This window comes from Erithacus rubecula (genome assembly GCF_903797595.1).
Source record: "Erithacus rubecula genome assembly, chromosome: 4".
NCBI classification, from domain to species: domain Eukaryota; kingdom Metazoa; phylum Chordata; class Aves; order Passeriformes; family Muscicapidae; genus Erithacus; species Erithacus rubecula.
Window position 1 is genome coordinate 40,782,456 of NC_136686.1, and position 20,458 is coordinate 40,802,913.

Genomic DNA, 20,458 nt, shown 5'->3' on the forward strand with positions numbered 1-20,458 from the left:
GAGCTGGTACACCAGATATCTGGTATTTCTGGTGGTGGAAATGGGGTAAGGTTGGGATTCTAATTTGTAAACAGAACATACGCAATGCAGAGTCTGTCTTGCCCTGCTGCATGAATAGAAATAATTTTGGGTTCATTTGTAGGGTTTTTAGGGCTATGAGTTTGTATTTTCAACATGGCACTCAGGACATGAATTCTATGATTATTCAATGGATATAATTAATAATGATCGAAAGTTATGTGACATTGCCTTGTGTTCCTTGCAGCTGGCAATTGTGATACTGTATGAAAAAAAAAATTACCTCTGTTGGCTGGGCTAGTCTCTGTTTTGTTGATTAGACTTGTTTTCTGGTAGGCTGCCTCACTGTCTTGGTAGAAATAATAAGCAGCAACTTTGGCTGATTGAAATGCTGCTTTTTCAAGGACTGAAATACCCACAGTTTCTGCTGAACAGCCTCGTGAATGATAATTCAGAGCATAAAATCCATATACTGTAAACTTCATTCATCAGTTAGGAATTCATAGATGGGCATTATTTTATTACTACCAGAGTTCTCATAAAAGGATATAATTAATGACTTAAAGTCAAGAGGTTTTAATGGGAATGGCACAGGTACTGGTTTCATGCTTGACGGCCTATAATGATATTATCAAGGCAATGCATGGAATTTTTTCATTTTGTCTGGATGTAATTAAAAGCATCATGTTTTGTTTTTATTGGCTGCTGCAGTTGTGCATGCTGTGGACTGCACTTCTCTGAATATTATAAATAAGTGAATGAAAAATTATCTTCCAAATTAGAATTTATAAAAGATTAAAATGAAATCCAGACATCCATCAAAGGTTAATTTTGTTTATGGGATCGCTGGGTTTTGTTTGTTCTGGTGTACAGCACATCTCTGTCTGGTTTGCTTTATTATAAGATTAGGGCTGGTTTCTCTATCAAGATTGTTTAAGGTAAAATTTGAGCAGTAAGTTTGGTATTAGCCATTGTGTACATGTTCATCTTTATATTTCATCCTTAAAAAGGATTTAAAATTAAATGCTAGACCAATAACAATAATAATAGTACACACATATATACAATGGCATATACATGATTTTAGATGTTTTTCTTGCTTGCAGAAATGCAAGGTCTTTAGTTCATTGAGGTCTTATTTTAACCACATCACTTATTTTATGGCAGATGCCTCTGAGAATATGTTGTTTGCCTTGTTTTCTTTTTTTGCCCTATCATGACTAGATCACTGCAAGTCACATTATTTGTGGCCTGAGGGAGTCTAAAGATGGTACACCCATGATAGCCAAGCATAGGCAAGCATTTTGTGTGGCCATTATTTCATGTGACCTGCACTGAGTGCCTGAAGATGCTCAGATACCATCTTGTGCTATTGTACACTTCCAGATGCCTGATGCAAACTTAGCTGAAAATCCTTCTCTTTCCTAATAGAGACTCAGTGCCAGTTTCTTTCAGTGTTATTGCCATGGCAGTGAGATCAGAGGTGTTCAAGTTTGATTTTACTTGCTGTATATTTAACAAGCTTCTTTAGAGTATTTGTTATAAGGACCCTTGACTCTGGAATCTGCTGCCTCAGTTTTTGAGAAATAACTCTTTCAGGCATAATGCTAAGAGAAACTTCTGAGGCAAGTTTCTTCTCTGAAGAGAAAAATGAGACCTGTTGCCACACTTCTGATTGCTTGAAAAGGTTTGAATATAGGAGAGTTCCTGATGATTTTATCATGCTATATTGTCCTCTCAAATGTTTTATGAAGGTACCTGGAGTTTGGCCTAGGCATGGATTTTTTTACATTACAATGCTGAAACTCCACAAAAGTTATAGTTTTTTTTTTTCTCACTAAAGTTATAACTTAATTTATTTCCTATCTCACAGTATTAATCGATTCCCTCAATTTAACAGGACCACAAAATGCAGCGAATTCCAAAAGACAGCTGTACACCTTTGAACTGCCCAGAATCTCAACAGATCCCTTTATCTCACAGCTGCTGCAAAGTCTGTAAAGGTAAGTTAATAATAAGATATAGATAAACTCAGTGTAATTTTTCATTCTTACAGATTACAAACAGACTTTTCTGATAATTTTGAATACCTGTGCATGATGATCACTATAGATCTTGGGAAACTGAATAGGTAACAACTGCACTGTAACATCTGAAAATTGTTTGTAGAATGTTTAGTAATGTGAATTCTGTGAAACAAGTTTTTGTGTTTTGTCCCAGCCAAAAATGGGTGGAAAGTCTGAGAAATCATATATATAATTAGTGATTTTTTTTTTTTCCCTTCACACACTCCAGTGTCAAAATTAAATATACTGGAGAAATAGTCATGCATGCCAGCATCTTTCTGGGATGCTTTCAGATATCTCTTCAGAGAACTGTTTGTGCTATGCAATCATTCAAGTACTTGGGTAACTTGTTCACCTCTCTGGGGTTGTAGTCTACATCTATAATCAGAAACTTTGGGAAAGATTTTTGTATGCTTAGCACCTTTGGGTGCTAAACCCAGTGTGGCCCCTATCAAAGGAGAGAGGTATAGGAAATGCTCTGAGTCCTTGGGCCACCCTTTTGATCTGGACTAACACCACTATCTTCAAAGCTATTAGCATTTCCATCTTTAAGTGGGTACATCTATTTTTTTATAGCTAAATAAGATAAATTGATACCTGGCATGAAGGAATGTGTTAGGCTCTTGGACTGATTTTAGTATATATCAGTGAAGATTGTAGCTATGGCTATTTCTGTGGTACTCAGCACAAACATGAAGGATATGATTAATGGCATCAAGCAGAGGGATAAGAAAGCAGAAGAAAAGAGAAGACAGGTTTTCAAGTCTATCAGTCTATCACAGTCCAAAAGGATTTTTAAATGATAATTTTCTATAAAATCTTTCCTAGCTTAAAAAAAAATGATGCTATATTTTTTGTGCTTGGTATAGCTAGAAAATTTTAATATATGTTGGTCGAGTGCTTTCTGAATATTTTCAATTCTCACTGAGCTATGCTAGCTTAACTTCTCATGAGGTGAGGAGCTTATTCTTTAAACAAGAAGCTGTAGGCTATTATTCAGTAGCATGTATTTTGTTTATTAATACAGCTGCTGTATTAATTTGAGAATCTTAATTAGGGTTAGAATCTTAATAAGTTAGGTTAGAATCTTAATAATAATCAAAGTATGAAAGCCTTCATACTTTCTGGATGACATGAATCTCTGTAGTTAATGTCAAAATCTGCTACAATCCAACACAAGCCAGAAAATCCAGAAATAAGCCTCTTGCTTTTCCATGAGAACAGGATTCAATGAGGAGGGCAGGAAAAAGGCAAAAAGCAGATGTTGCCATGGCCAGAGGTTGCTCTTGATGTACATGCTTCTGCTGTCATCAAGGTGTACTGGAAACCCTCTAGCACAGTTAAAGTGTTGAGTATTTTCCTCCTTAATGCCCTTTGTTAGATTCCATCACTGTGGTAGCTGTGGTGAATGATAATGTCTAAGTAACATTACCTAAGCATCCCTTTATGTTAGAGGAACAACCCACAGCAGGAGGAAGAACATTAGCCTGTCATATCAGAGTAGGTCTGTGATGTTTCTATCATAACCATGTCACTGGATCTCAGTACTAAAAGATTTTGTCTTTATGGGATCTTCTGCTTCCATATCTTTTGCTTCATTCCTGTAGCTTCACAGTGCTTCTGAGCTGTCCAGGTGCAAAAAAACTTCTTTAACCTGACCTCCAAGCATCTCTGCTGCCACTGTCCTGCTTGCGGCCCTTGCTTAACTAAGCTTCTGTGAGGTTAGGGTTAGAACCTTTTTCACAGCAAAATATAAGCAGAAACCAGGTGGAATGATAAAACTAATAATCTTTACTGCCAAAAAAAGACGTTTTTGCTATATTGCAAGAGGTTTGTGTTGTGCCTGATGCCAGCTTACCTCCTGGAGCTGTTGCTGTTACAGCAGTCCTGGTTCCCCTAAGCCTGGCTCACATTCCCAAGGTCTCCCGTGGTTTTGAGAGAAGAAAGTATTTATTGGAAAACACTACTGCTAGTTGATCAATTAATGCTTCAGTGAGAGAAGGAAACTTGAAATAAATAAAATTAATGAGGAGACAGGGAGGGAGACAAGCTCCACAACGTTTATACACAGATCTGGAAACTGTGGAAGCTTCAAGTCAGTTTATGGAACCAGCTAATGTTGTTCAACAGCATTAAATCATTCAATTTCATGAGAGCAAACAGAATAAGTTTTATAAGAAGCCTACTGAATTGGAAAGTTTAATCTAAATTTTCCAGCCTGGAAAAGAATTTCGTAGTCTTAAAAATTTATAATTAAGGTTCGATGGAAAATGGCTCACTCGGGAAAAATGGAAAAAATAAAAAGAAGAAATAGGAAATAGGGATGGCTAACAGGTGAGACTTAAAAATAAAATTCTCTGTAATGGAAAGAATTATGCAATGAGGGAAGAGCTATTCAGTTAGTGGAGGAAAGGAAATGATAAGGGGAGAGTAAAGCAAAACAAGTCAATGTTAATCAAAGACTTTTGGTTAAATATAGAAGGATTTTATAAATACACCTGGGAACTAAAAGTGCTAGAAGTAATATCACTAGTAAATGAGATGCTGAGTGTCTAAGCTGTTAAGCTCTTTTATAAATGTACAAGCAAACAAACAAACAAAAAAAAAGAAAATGACAAGAACTATATAATTAAGACATGTCCTGTAAAAGTAATTAACAATGACAAGGAGACAGTAAGGGGATTTAAGCAAGCCTCCTACCCAGCTGCTTCAGATCAGTGCTATAACCTGAAATTGAATTGAAGACCTAGAGACAGTCTGTTCGGGTGGCCTTTACTACTCCTCTCATCCATTTTATGCTTGGTACAATTTATTTTTCTGTATCTCCCAGACAATAGAAAGGTATTCTTTGACCTAAATGAGAAAAAGATAGGACTGTCCTTGACAGGTATGTTTTGTAATCCCTGGATTCTTTTTAACCCTCAATCATGCTTGTTTCTGTGCAGGCCATGACTTCTGCAGTGAAGGACACAAGTGTATGGAGCATTCTGTCTGCAGAAACCTGGAGGACAGAGCTGTCTGCAGCTGCCGGGATGGATTCCGAGCCCTCCGAGAGGACAATGCCTACTGTGAAGGTGATGCCTTGTGCACAGGCTTCTGTGTCAGTTACTGTGGGATGAGCCTATTGATTCATCAGCTGTCAAAGGGGTCAACATATTCAATGCCATGAATTAGATGTGCAGCATGTTGATCAACTAAAATAATTTCTCCAGTTAAGTTCCTTAAAAGAAAATAAAATAATCTGATGGGCATGGAGGTGACCAGTTGATATGGTTGAGGTCTTGAATTAGAAACATGCTTCCATAGGAGAATTTTCCTTTTTGTAAATGATATCCAGATATTTAGGCAATCTAAATTCAACCATTTGAAAAACATATTAGTGCAACATTTAGTTTCTCTTTTCACTGCTGCATGCTCTCTTTCCCCAGGAAGCAAGAAATGCTATAGACTAGATTCTAGTATTGTTAAACACAATGAGTAAAGATACATTATTTGAGTTGCTCTATTGGTATCAGGGAGCAGCAAGCTACTTAATCAGAAGAGAATCATCTATACAGCCTAGCATCATCAGGTGAAAGGAACCCATCCCCACTCCAGCAGTGAAAGCCAAAATCCTCTGCACAGTCTCTCTGTGTTTGTGCTCACTGTTGCTCTGCCTCATGAAAACCATGATTCTGTAAACACATAATACCAGTGTGCTATGAGGCCATTCTTACCATAAAGTATAAAACTTATGTGTTGGCAGCAGGATGGCCTTTGACTAATAGGCAGTTCTGTTCAGATTAAATGGAAAGTCAAGCATCTGTGAGTAGATGTATTTTAAGGTACTCTTCAGTCCCACCTAATACCTGTGTTATTCTCTGTGATGCACAATAAATGGGGTAAGTGGAGGCCTTTTAAGATAGTTCCTTTGGCTGAACTCTGGCAAAGTTAATGCCTGCAGCTAGCTTCAGTTAGTAGCTGCATTAACGCCAGTGGGAATGCTCATCTGTAGATTTACATTTGAGAATTTGTGTCTGTTTTTGGGAAAGGAGCATATAATTAATTCAGCTTTATATACATCTCTACTTAATTGTTATGGTAAGCCTTCTGTTGTAAGCCAGTTTTGAGAAGCAGAACTAAAAATCTTACAGAAACAAATCCCTTGCTCCTCATCATGTTCCAGGAGTATCTGACATCAGGACCTGCTGTGTAACTTGTAGCATCAACCACTTTTTATCCCATAGTCCCTGGAGACTGCTGTGGCTTAGGCTGTGTTCCTGGGAATTCATCAGCCATTCCCTGTTTGAGGGAGTCACTGGAGCAATGGAGTTATGGTGAATTTAGGGGCTTTTAAGAGTTTTATTTTTTTTTCCTGAAGCTCTATTGTCACTGCCAAATGAAAGCAAAAAAACAAATTACACTTTCTTAATGATCAACATGTCTCTCACATGAATCTGTTACTTTCTGTGTAACTTGCCAGGTAAGCCATAAGCAAAAAAAAAAGAAAAGAAAGTTTTTATATCAGCACTGAGGGTGAAATGTTTGATGAGGACACAGTAGATTATCGTATGTGAGGCTGATGCATTCTTATTATAAGAGGATTTACCAGTTTGTGCAGTACCTGATTTCACTATGATGATTTTTTGAGAAGATTTCTTGGCCCAATTGTTTCAGTATGGGCAAATTGCATTGGTTCTGGGTGGTAATTATGAATCTGCTTAACTTCTTTCAGAGAACATGCAAAAGTGAATAAAAGATTGGAATGTGTTATTTACATAAAAATAATAATTTTGCTTATTACATTTGAAGGCATTAAACTGTCACTTAAAAATGTTCCTGATGCAGGAACACTTGCTGATGCTGAAGGTAACGGGAGGAAGTTAGACTGGTAAGATGTGCCCACATGAGGAAAGCTCAGGAGGTTGGGTCACTTCCAAGAGGCTCTCCCTGCAGAGGTGAAGCTGCCTCAGGCACACCAGCCTGGCATTGCTGCTGGCTCTGTGCTGTAGCTGCAGTGTTGGCTTGGCCACACTGGAGCTCTGCACAGCTGGAACACGTGTCCAGACCTGGCCTTGGATGTCCATCCCTGACTGACTCTGAGGGTCATCTGATGGAAGGATGGGAAATAAGGCTGCAAATTAAAACTTTGGGATTGTTTGTGTGGAAGGGACAGGGGACTGAAATGCCCATGTTTCTTGAGAGTTGTGCTTTTATTACTCTATCCCTTTTCTAGTTCAAATGTCTCTTTGAGCAGAGGTTTTTTATTTCTGGAAAGAGACTCTTTCTATACTAAACTAACAAACAGCAAAAGGCACAATAGCAACAGTGTAACACCAAGTCTTTTCAGAGTCCTATGTCTCATCTTGAAAGGCTGAAATGGTCCCAACCTGCCTTTCTCAGTGGATGCCCCCTCTTCACTCTGCTATTATTCAGTCTTTAATTGCAAGCAATGGCAGGTGTAGAAATGTCAAGTTAACACAAAGCCTTTCAGAGAAGGTTTTTTGTAATGGCTGGAGCCCATAGATATGAGAGCTGTTTCTGTGTTTGCACTGAACAAACTTCAGGTATACTGCAAAACTGGATGTCATTGGCTCTGCATTAGAGCCAAGTTTCACTAAGTATAATCCTGCTTTGTGCTCCAGCACTATCAAAATTGAAAGAAAAAACTGAAGTAGTGATGCTCCTATTTGCAGAACTTCTCCTTAAGGAGAACAAAAATAAAACCACTCCAAGCTGGTTTCAGTGTGGGTCTGGAAAAGCTGCATAAATTTTACCTGAATGATGGAAGAGTTTGGCTTCTGTCCTAGAATGAACCAGTTTTTCCAAAGCTGTGTGGTGTGTCTAGAGACTTTTATGATGGATAAATTTCTGTTACATTATAATAATATGTATTAATATTTACATCACATTTAGCTTTCCCTCATAGTACTCTCTAAAGCAATACTTAAAGAATTGGTATTTCTTAATTTACATGCTGGAAGCCTTATTACAAATAGTTTTAAATCTATTTTCTGCCTCAGGCTATTATGCAGTTTGAGATACTTTGTGGGCAGGTTGTGTAATATGGATTATGCTGTGCTGCCCAGGTGTAGGTGCTTTTAATACAGCATCCTGCCTAACATCAGCAGCTTATTATGACAGGTGTTCTGGGGAAGTGTAATTAGTTTTTCCCAAAACCACATCTGCAGTACTCTCAAATTGAAGATTACCCTCTGGAATACATTTCAAAGAATGTTCCATACCCATTGCTTTTATGATGGTGTTATGCAGAAAAGGCTTTTCAGGATAAAGGTTGTGACTCTTGACAAGGGTCAGCCCTCTACTCATCACAAATGTATGTTAGGGGTGTGTGGACCATAATGTTTATTTTTTTATATTTTTAAATTTAGTTGTTCTATTTACACAGTATACAACATAGTTAACTTAGAACAATTTTTTGTGAAACAATTTTCCATTTATATTCTAATTTATTCTTTTCCCTCAGTATCTCTTCTAGTTCCTCTGCTGTTGTCATGTTTGTCCCAGTTTCAAGTGTAGCAGATGAAATTAGACCAAAGACTGAATGACTTTGTCTGGATTTGCGTATTACATCAGCTTCACTGATGATGGTCCCTCGAGGGGAGAAGGTTTTCAGTTGAGAAATCTGCTTTTGAATAAGCTGGCTTGATTTGAATCATTGTCAGTGGAGGGAAGTATGCAGTCTTAGAGGAGAAATTGCCTCTTTCCAGAAATGACACTTGGTTAGAGCTTATCAGGTGTCCCTTAGCTCATGGTTGTAGGTTATTTTTCTGTTTAGAAAGATTTACTGATTTATCCCTGTGTGTGCTTAAAGATACTCATGCATTATTTAACCCTCTTCCCCAACAACATGAATATTGCACTTCTTCACTTTCCTAATTAGTACAATCTGTTGTTAATCTTCTCGTTAATCTTATTGGTTTTAACTACTGGATTACAAAAGTAAAATAAATTTTCAGAATTAATCTGACTTCCACGGATTGTAGTGAAGAGAAGAAATCTTTTAAAGAATAAATAGTTACAATCAAATGGCAGTGTTGCATCGTAGTTACCAACAGCATACTTTTTTTTAGATTAAATGTAATATTGGGCAGTGTAAGCAAGAGACTTCCATAATAGCCCTCAGAGTGTTAGAATATATTTTATTAAGTCCTCTAGGTCTTTAATAGACAGTACTGAGCTATTTGCTAGGTTTGCTGTCTTCATGGTATGCACCATGGTTTTTTTTGGGTAAGAGTCTTACTTAAAATCTCTACAGTAGTGTCAGCTTTGTGAACCTGAGAAGGCTACTCACATTCCTCTCTTCAAGGAAAAAGTATCTTTTGGAAGTGAAAAGTGTCAATAGTATCACATATAGCTAAGAAATAAAGATTTCCACCTCCATCAGCTGGCAGTTTGCTTGAGTGAGTTGGGTTAGGAAATCAATGAAGCAGAAAGAAAAACTTTCACTCCACGAGTGCAAAATGTTATTTCCAAATTTCTATTAACAACTAACTAAATAGTATTAATATAAAAATGAAATATTAATGTTAAATAGTATTAATGTATTATCAATTATTGATATATTTTCTCATCAAAAGCACTATCATCATATTTCCATCATTATGTTAGTGAGAAATCTTAATATGAAGAATTAGAAAAGCAGTGTGTCAGAGCAGGATCAATGCATCTTGTCTGCATTAGCTTTAATTGAGGAAAATAATAAAGTTTCATGCTAACTTAAAGTGCACAAGCAGTATCCCTGACACCAGTTCATAAACTGTGGTTCATACTGAGGTACAAGATTGTGCCACCACTTGTAGCAGTGGGATAATATCTATGGGTACAAATTGTAGGATGTGATTCTGTGATACTTGGTTTTATTTACTTCTACATTAATTATGTTTGGAATGATTCTATCATCCAACCATAGCCAGGACTAAAAATGATGTTACTACAATTAAGAAAAAAACAAACAGCTGAAGCTAATCATAAGAAGGGAGCTTCTTGAAAGCTCTTTTAAACTTTGCTGCTAGTATCTGGTAAGGAGAGGTTTTATTGCACTGGGAGCAGCCTTTTTCCACTAGCAATAAAAACATATGATGTAATTTGTTTTCAGATGAGAAATTAAGGTGTAAGTTTCCATACAAATTAAGTAGACATGCAAGCAAAAGAGTAAAGAAAATAAAGCCTTAGTTTTGTTCTTATTTTGCTTTTGATCCAGTTTTCACTGTTAGCTGAGAGATGACTGCTGAAAAAATTAGGTGCTTTCTCTGTGTGAAAAGTATCCACAGCCAAATGGTTGGGTTTCTTTTGTAACTTTCAAAACCTCAGTCTAAAAGAGTGACTTGCCTTAACAATGCATAAAGGCTGGATTCCCAAAAGTTGTAACAAAGACACAGAAATGCCTTGCATTAAGGCAAACTGAATTTAAAATCAATATTCTTTCATGAGGAGTGCAGAGCAATAGCAGCCACAGTGTTTGTGTCTGTTATACACTTGTAATTAGTTTGGCACAGTTTGAGAGACAGCTGAGTTGTGATATCAGCACTTTTCTATAGAAGAGGCAGTAATCTACCAGGTAGCTGGCAAGAATATGCTGCATGGTTTAGACCCAAATTCAGTCTAACCACACATTGGGGCCTTTCCACTGCTTCCAGGTACTGTCTTCACTGTCTTCCACTAGGGAGTTTTGAAATATGCAGTACAATCTGTGGCATGTCTTCCTGAGAAGAACCCAATAGATACTTGTAGTCTCTGTATAAATATATTAATGCTCCTTATTACCCTTTTAAAATAGGGGAAAATAAAAACAGGATGAGTGGCTAATATTTGAAATTCTTGACATTCACCATTCAAAATGAGAAGCTGCCATACTTAAATGAAGAAAAGAAAAATATTTATTGCAATTCAGATTTAAAGACCTATTTCTAGCTAAGTGACTGAGGAGGGTATTGGGTCATGAGCTTGAGTGTCAGTAAGTTGTTCTGGTTTTCAGAATTGACTAATTAGTCATATACAACATCATTTTATTCTCAGTATGCAGCTGTGTCAGACTAGTTATTTGAAACCTAAGGAAAGACCCCCTGGGATGCTTTCATGTCTGACAATTAACTATGTATAATTACTTGTTTCATCACATATACACTACTATATGAATTAATTATAAGATATTAAATAGCAGGAAGATGCAGCTTGCCAAGTAAAATATTCCATGATGGCAGACAATATTTGTTTTCAAATTTTTCCTGTGATATGTATTTTTAAAACTACAGAATGTGTGGAGTCCAGTGTTGTTTTCACAAGACCAAGATAAAGACTTAAATTTCTTCCAAGAGTCTCACATTCTTGAGTAACTGTTGAACAATATCTCCTACTGCATGTTTTAACAAGGACAAGTTTTATCTCAACAGTCTGTCTTCCTTTCCAAAAACTGGGGCAAGTTGAAATAAAAACAACTCTTTGTACTGTTAAAAATGATATTTCTGAAATGCTGTAATGTTGTACTGTGTCCTTGCAAAGCTATACAGAACTTTTGTCAAGCAACATAGACCTTGAGTGACTTTGATTTTATTTCAAGTATTTTTTTCCTGATGGCCTTCTCATAGGCTGCAGGAGATGGACAGAGAAATCATGGACTTAAGCAAAGATCAGATTTAAAATAGCATGCAGGGAAAAGCACCAAGATGTGTCCAATGTGTGTGTGTTATCTGTGCAGTTTAGTTATGGGCTAGGAGAGAACATGCCCTGTGTGAAGAACCAATAGTTAGAATTTATTTTTAGTCTGATGCTTTGTCAGTCTAGTCAAAGTAACAACATCTTATTAGTTTACTTACAAGAGTGCTAATACTTATAATCCAACTCACCCAGTTTCTCTACAGGTCTGTTAATAATTCAATAAAAATCAGTATACACTAATAACTGCCCAATTCTTATTACCCTCCCTACTCGTTGCTATGTGAGTTGTTAGCAACCAATTTCTTTTTTGGGACCAGCATGGTGGGGATAATGGAATGTTATTTTTCTCTTTTCTTCTTGGGTCTTTGTGTATGCTTGAGGTAATTTTTGTATGCTTTAACTCAGTATGAGGGGTATGTTCTTATAGTTGATTCACAGGGCTAGATTGATTGTGGTCCCTTAGGTTCTAGTGCTTTTCTCTTTGGGGGAGCTGAGACATGCAGGTCTGGAAAGGCAGACAAAAATAAAAGTAATAAAACTCCCCAAGAGCAAAAAACAATTATGGACATAGATTGTATGCATGTTACCTCTTGATAAATTTGCTGTTGGAGCCAGGCTTTTTACTGGCTGTTGGTACACCAAAAGCACAGGGTGTAAAGAGAAGAAAAAGTTGAAAATTGTGTATAGAGGGTAGAAATGATAACAACTATAGTGGTGCTATCAGCTGGAATGAATAATGTGGGACACTGTGAAAAAATGCACAAATTTGACTGAAGCTGATGGTTGCATCCTTTGTGGAATATGTCAGTTGGAAAAACTGCTGCAGTGGATTTGATAGAGCAAAGCAAAGCAAAAGTGCAATGATTGTTTTGTGACTGGAGGTATCAGCAGTAGTAAAACCATAGGCTTGATAGGTGATGGAGAGTCTAGAAATAGTAGTGAGAGGAGGAGGAGCAAGGGCTGTGCCAGAGCCCCAAGATATTTTAGCATCTCAGACAGCATGTGAGAAAGGGTTTGCACAGAAAGAGACACATAGAAGATAGTATTATGGAAACCAAAGCATACAAGATATTGAAACCAGGCTGTAGGTGAAAATGAAGGGAAGGTGAAAGGAAATATGGAAGTGTGAGAGACCCTACTGGGAATATTTTTATTAGAGCAATGAGCCAGGAAGTTTTAGTATACCAAACATTTGAGCATTTGGGAAGGCAGTGTGTTTGGTGTTGGAAATAAAAAAGCCCAGTACTTTCACAGCTGGGTAAGCTGGTGGGATCTTGCTTCTAAGTTATTCTCTGTTCTTTTTCTTTTAAGGTGTAAGTGCTGATAGCTGAAGGGATGGGTTGAGTACAGGAGAGACAAAGTGAGCCATATCTAAAGACAGGACTAAACTTAGGTAGAAAGTGGCTGTGGAAGGATCTACCTGATCTCAGAGACAGAAAGTGAAAAAAGTAGGATTTGGTGGTAGAGGAATGATGAAGTAAATGGGCAGAACTTCTTTTCCTTTGGTCCACGTGCAGAAGAGGTTATGTTTGTTCTAAAGCTTTTAAACCCTCATTTACTCTTTAATATTATTGATTGCTGTGATTTGGTCACTGTTCATTTTCATAGTCCCTTAATTACTGAGTAGCATCTGCTGATTTTGTGATGCCCTGTTTTATTCACATAAAGTCATGGGGGTTTTATTTGTTTTATTTTAAATTGTAGGTGTAATCTACTCTGCTCTTTTGTTCAGGGTAATTTTAATGTATTTATGAAATATTTTTTTTTTATTTATGAAGCTTTTCACATTCCTGTTCCCTTTCTTCCTGGTTAATTAATGTTACATGTTGCAAAAAATCCTGCAAGAGTTTTAGCACTTCCCTTAAAATTCAATAGTGTCTAACACCAATTATTTCCTTGGCTACCATATACCTCTCTAAGTGTGACCAGGGAGATCACTGGTGCTAGACACTGTCAAGTTTTAAGGGAAATGGCTGGGGGCAGGACACTATTCATAAAGAATCCTCAATTCTGGGAGTAGCCTCTTCTCATAACAGCCCATAATTACTGACTTAGTACCACTCTCATTTGTTCTGGCAGGCTTTTGTGGTGGATAAAGCCTGTGATGTATAGGGAGGCCTAATGAGAGGCTTTGTTTGTTAGTGTGAGGCTTTGGTCAACAATGATTTACAGATTGCAGGTCAAGTTCTTTTCTTATTAATGGGATTGTAAAGCATAACTGGGAATTTTACTCTGGGGAAGCAGACTCATTAGGGTGCAGGAGGAAGGGATACAGGGAAATTTTTCTTCGGTTATATATTTTGCATAAATTTTGCTTGAGTGCTTGGGGGAATAAAGAAAGGCAGGTTTTTCAGGGGTTTTTTTCCCCCTGTTTTTTGATGTTTTTGCAAGTATAAATAAATCATTGAAGTGCAGATTCCAAACACTTTTACACTAACCAGTTTTCCCAGAGGTTCCCCTTTTATCTGTTCCACTGGGAATAGAGCAGGTTGATGATCTCCATGACTACACTGTTGTCAGTACATCACAGCTGGTGGCTCAGTATCACATCACAGACTTCAAGCACACAAGTCTTTATTGTTGAATGTGTAGAGCCATTGGAATGGTGCATTCATCCTATTGAACTGACTTCAGTGTGTTACCAGCTGAACAGTAAAACCTGAATATGCATAAATATGCTAACTAGGCTTTTTGGCAGAAGGAAATTAAGATAAATGTTGTAGGATTTCTTAGATGTGGAAATGCATAAAGTTTTCTGTTGTGCATTTCTATCTAAAGGTGGCATGCTTGTTCTGGCTGGGTACAGTGAATTTTCTTCACAGTGGCTAGTACAAGCCTGTGTTTTGGATTTGTGCTGAACACAGTGGTAATAGAGATGTTTTTGTTATTGTTGAGCTGGGTTTACACAGAGCCAAGGCCATTCCTGTTTCTTATACTGCCATACTGGGGAGGAGACTGGGGGTGCTTGGGGGTTGAGAGGAGACAAAATCTGGACAGGTGACCCAGACTGACCACAGAGAGATTCCAGACCATGTGAGAGCATGCTCAGTGTATGGAGTGTGGGGAGAAGAAAGAGGGATGTTTGGAATGATGGGGTTTGGCATGCCCTGTAACCACTGCATGTGATGGAGCTCTGCTCTCCTGGAGATGGCTGAACACCTGCCTGCCTTGCAAAGCAGTGAGTTAACCCCTGGTTTTGCTTTGCTTGTGTGTGCAGCTTTTGCTTTCCCTATTAAACTGTCCAATCCACAAGTTTTCTACCTTTTATCCTTCTGATTCTCTCCCTGTTCCCACTGGTTGGAGAGTGAACAAGTGGCAGCCTGGGGCTTAGCTGCTGACAGGGCTTACACCATGACAGGTGAATAAAAGGCTGCACCAATGTTTTCAATCAGTAAACAGGATGAAAAGGCTTTTATTTTGTTAGCTTTGAAAGACAACAGATGTTGTGCTCATTCCTTGCCCTAGTTCAGTACTCCTTGATCTGTAGTGCCTTAACCTAATGTATGTGGAGCTTGCATGTGGAGTGCCAAGGGGGAATGGAATATCAGGCTTTTAGTATGGTTAATCTGTGTGTCACTAGTTGTCATTTGACTGTTATTTTACCCTTTCTGTATTAATTATCTTTATTTAGTATTAAAGTTGCAAATTGTTACCAAAAGCATCTTCTTATCTGCTGAGTCCATGGTGTAGAGGTCCTTAGATGTCAATGTAATATAGTTCTGTGATAGAAGCAAAAACAGGGAGTTGATTGGGAGTTTTGATTTCTAGTGAGCATTTAAAAAATGTGACTATCTTTGCAAATCAGTTTTAAAAAAACAGTACATCAGATTTGCCCAAATGAACACTTCAAAGTTAACTTGAACAGTCGTGGGTTGGGTTTGTTTGGGTTGTTTTTTTTGTCTTTTTTGTTTGTTTGGGGTTTTTTTTTTTGTTTTTTTTTGTTTTTTTTTTTTTTTTGTTTTGGTTTTTTTTTTTTTTTTTGGTATCAGTTGAACAAGCAAGATCTGGAAAAAAAGATGATTACAAATAAAACATTTTTCAAAATCTCAATATGTGGTAGGTTGGCAAAGTGAAAGCTTTTATTTAAAGCACTTCTAAATTAGGAGGTTTGAATCAAAGGAGCTTTGACTTCAAGTTTTTCCCTGAAAAATAAAAACTGTTGGCATTTTGGGTTTCCTGTGGCTATTTACCTGCCAAAATAATCATTACTATAGTTTTCAGAAAGTTCTCTTTTATGGTTCTGAGGCTTTGGATTTTTAAGTAGAATTTTGTGAGGGTGCCAGAGCTGACTTCTAGACAGTCAGTTGATGCTGGGAACCTAAGACCTCTAATTACTCGAAGACTGGTAAATACAAATCAACACAATTAATTTAATATGGAGTTGTTAACTGGAATTATGAAAGACACAAATTGCATCATTTGTTGTAGAGGCCAAGCTGTATGTTGTAAGTGCTGGCTGCTTTTGTGAACTGCATGCTTGTGTTTCTGCTGAATATCTGTTAAGTCAGGAGATCTGTGCCTTATTCCACTCTGTGCAAAACCATCCATGGTAGTGTTATGATAGCTTCACTCTTCTTTGTTGTTATTAGACAAAGTTCACAAAATGTGTTTGGAGCCTTATTGTGCTCTCTGTGTTAATACACCTACGATTCTTTTGTGCCTTTTTACAAGGTAAAGGGAAGGAAACCAGCCAAAGTACATCAGCCATGAAATTCTTTAGCAGTGGACACCTTCGTGTTTGGTAGCCAACTGGCCCCAGCTTCTCCAGCAGTAGGCAGAGGACCTGTGGAAAATTCTTTTTTCAAAACTGAATGAAATTAGGAACTTACTACAGAATCACCAATATTCAGTGTGTCACACTGCTTTGTACAGGAAGGGAAATTATTTTCTGAGAATGCAGAAGGGGGGAAAAAGTAGTAAATTAGTTCAGTTGGTAAATTCCTGTTGGTAAAGACACAGGAAGATAAGAAACGAGGGATAAGCATACAACCTCAGCAGGAGCAAAATACAGGAGTTAATAATGTTGACACTCAGCATTGCAGCATTAAGAAATCAACCCTGATTTGAATTTATATAAACAGTCTTTTGTCTTCAGCTATCGTTAGACTTCACAACAAGATGCTTTTCCTTACAGAGGTTACTAAAAGCCATAAACATCATTGAAAACAAGAAAGAAATCAAAACTGATGAGCAGGAACAAAACCAAACCAGCAATCCGCCCATTTGATTTTTAGCATACTTTGGTAGCAAGGTTCAGTGACATATTGCGTGACAATATAAATAGGTGTACTGAGCATCTCAGTAATGATGTCTTTATCATTACTATTACAGGAACAGTGTGCTACTGAGCACTTCCAAATTAATATGGCTTTTCCTTTTTGTACTATAATAATAGTATGCAGAAGTTTTTTTGGTTATTTGTTGTGCTTTCTCTGTCTTATCATTGAATTATATAACCTGATGCAAGAAATATGTCTAATTTTGAAGTCCCAGAGAGTACTAAAACAAATTAGGTTTGGAATTCTATGCCTACAGTAATTTTTGTTGTGAGTTTTCTCTAGGACCTTATACTGCAACAGATGTTCTGCCCCAACAAGTATTTTATCAAGTTACATTTTGTTCTGTCAAAGCAGATCTTTATATGAATAAGATTCTCACAGGTTCCTTTCAGATACAGTGTGTGTATATGTATCTTATACATATATATGTATGTACATATTTGCAGATACAGATATATGTGCTTATATATATTAAAAATACTGATTGACTGTTTTATTGTTCTAAGAGAAATTTATGCTAAATTTCAGATTCTTCCTAGATCTTACCATGTTCTTTACAGTTTCTTCTTAAACAATGGCTCCTGTTAGATCAAAGGCATGTAGTGTGCATATAATTGTGTGTTTTGTGTACTGATGACTAAGGTAACTGGACAGATGCAGTGTTGGATGCCATTACAGTGCTAAGACCATTGGTCAGTTGTTTGGGACCCTGTTTTTTTGTTTTCCTGTTCTATTTAAGTCATAGGAATGACAGAGACACTTCAAAAGGAAAGATGTAAGCCAGTGTAAACTTCTTTGTTACTCCACTAACAGCTGTTCATAGAAACTCATGATGTTTCTCTTGTTTGAATATTTCAAGCAGTTTTTTTAAAAGGAGAAAGCCAAAAAGCTTTCCAAGATGCATTGATATTTAAGTAACTCTTTAGTCTAGGCCACTACTGATGGAAGTGAACAGCAGCATATTGAGAGATTGCAAAAACTACTGCTGAATTTGACTTGTGATCCTCTTTGCCTTGCTCACAGACATTGATGAGTGTGCTGAAGGACGGCACTACTGCCGAGAGAACACCATGTGTGTGAACACACCAGGATCCTTCATGTGTGTCTGCAAAACTGGATACATACGCATTGACGATTATTCCTGCACAGGTAAGAGCTGTGGGTTCCTGGGAGGAAATAGCAGGATGGTGGTGTTTGGGAGTATTGATGTGATTCTTCTGAAGTTAGTCTTTGTTGGAGTCACAGAGCATCTCAATGAAATGCTGAACAGAATAAACACCAAAATCTGGTACAGGAGAGGTAATGCATTTTACAGATTATGAGTAGGTCATATTGTTTGCCTGAAATTGTAAAGTAGGATTGTCTTACGGGTCTGCATGGTTTTGGGTGATGATTAAAAATGCAAAAGTAGGAGACTGGAGAGGAAAACAAGTGACTAAAAGAGTGCTGTTTTACTTGGTTGTCATGTACCATACCAGTACAACTTCTCTTGGAGAGCAGTGACTCTTCTGCAAACTTTGGATGGAGTTAAATTTGCTACATATTAAGAGCTGTTGTGGCCTAATTCTCAACTCAGGCTCAGTTCTCCAGAGTTCAGAGGGCAGGAGTTCTGTTTGCCTCAAGCCACTGGACAGCATGGTCAGTCTTACATCTGTATCTTCCCTTTTTGCTCTACCTCCAGTGTATGTCTTTGGTTCATAGAGACTTTCTGTCTTCTACTCTTTTTCTATTGCAAAGTAATTTAGGAATATGGAATGAACACTGGACATTAAAACAGCCTTCACTATCAGACTCAGGCTGACTCTAAGTGTTCTTGTATTTTTTCCTTCAACATGGATAAGAAAACATGAATCAAGGATGTGGCATGTTTACTCAGTGAACAAAATAGTATCTCTATTTTGCGTGCACAGGATAACAAATTTGCTTTTTCTATAAAAGGCTACCTTTTCTCAGTAAAAGAGAAACTTTCTTGAAGTTTGTATTATCTAACAGAAATTTGCTATAAATGTATGAGAGTATTTGGAATGTGAAGGCAGCACTTTGAAATTAATTTCTAATTTTGTCCTGTCCATTGTTTCTTGGCATTTTTGTCTTGGTGCAGAAACAGCTTCTTCTTTAATTGGCATGATTTCTTTGCCTGAACACACGCAACACTCAGGGACATGGATTTGAAGTCACATGCATGTGATTTTTGTCAATGCTGTCCTACCTGCATTTATTATTCCTCTGATACATAAACAAGCACTGTTTTCCTGCAGTAAGCCCACTTCTTGAAGGCTCAGGTTATAAAGCCTGCCCACAGGCAGGTCCTTTCTGAAGCACTCTGATAATTTTCTTACGTTTCCCACACTCTCTGCACAGTAAAGAATTTGATTCACTACCTCCTGAGTGTGAATATTGGGATTATTTTAGGAGCGACTGTATCTAAATCCATGTGTTACTTTTTCTGCTTGGCTTCCCTTAACTTGCTGTTCTGATTGAACTTTGCAAATGGTAAACCATCACCAACTTCACAGGGGCTTTGGGTGCCTATAAATATAATCAAGGTAGTTCTTGAGACTCCTCACATTGCATTCTTCATACTTGCTGAAACATACTGTTATGAAATACAGAGTAGTTAAGAGCTTTAGACAGTCAGCTTCTGTAAAAGGTGTTGGAGATCCATTTTAGATCTCACTCTCTAAAATGAATGTGGATCTACATTTGTAAATCATAGTTTCCTATGATATCAGCCTGATGGGTGACAAAATGAATTATTTCTTTTCCACTGTTGTCTCGATCAAGCTGGGAAAAGTCAATGCAAAAAAAAGGAACTTAGATGAAAAAGTTTTGTAATATTTCAAATCATAAGGCCTGCTAGGGCATCTAAACTGTGTGTCAAGCTGTGTAGATATGTCAAAGACTCTGTATGTGTGAGTAATGCCACTTACTATTATTTGGGACCTGGAGTTACATTTTAGTAAATTTTGGACACAGCCAACCATGAGGATACGGTCCCTGCTGGATGATAGTATTTCAATAATGGCAACCTAACATCTTAAAGTGTATGTCACAAAATAACTGTGTTATTTTTTCTGGTTCCACAACTATTGTGTGAGCACCTCTGGTGGAGGCACTGGTTCATTAATTAGGTTAATATGCATTCAGGACTGTGGTGGTGGGGTTATATAGTATGAACTTCTGTCCAAATCTCTCAATACTCATGTAAAGAGTCCAGTGCACTTTGGATTTTGTCAATGTCTGCAATAAATGTAGCCATTCAATGCTTTTCTTTTCCCTCTGCAGAGTTTAAAGTTCTTAGTAAGTCTCTATTTGCCTTATTGGCAATTCTTGCCAGCTTAAATATCAAGGAAACTGAGGAGGCAGTTTTTTAATCTAGTTCAGGAATAACAAGAATAGGGAAAGCAAGCAACAATTGACCCTTTGTGCTACTAAATG

The 20,458-nt window shown here is 37.4% G+C and overlaps 1 protein-coding gene across 1 annotated transcript in view; it reads left to right on the top strand.

Annotated features, from left to right (window-relative positions):
* Positions 1-20,458, top strand: part of NELL2 (neural EGFL like 2) — a 132,706-nt gene that overhangs the window by 53,651 nt on the left and 58,597 nt on the right. Inside the window, exons 11-13 of the mRNA XM_079304312.1 lie at positions 1,919-2,021; positions 5,030-5,158; positions 18,044-18,169. Of these exons, the coding sequence (XP_079160438.1) occupies positions 1,919-2,021; positions 5,030-5,158; positions 18,044-18,169 (358 nt within the window). The remainder of the gene's footprint in view (positions 1-1,918; positions 2,022-5,029; positions 5,159-18,043; positions 18,170-20,458) is intronic.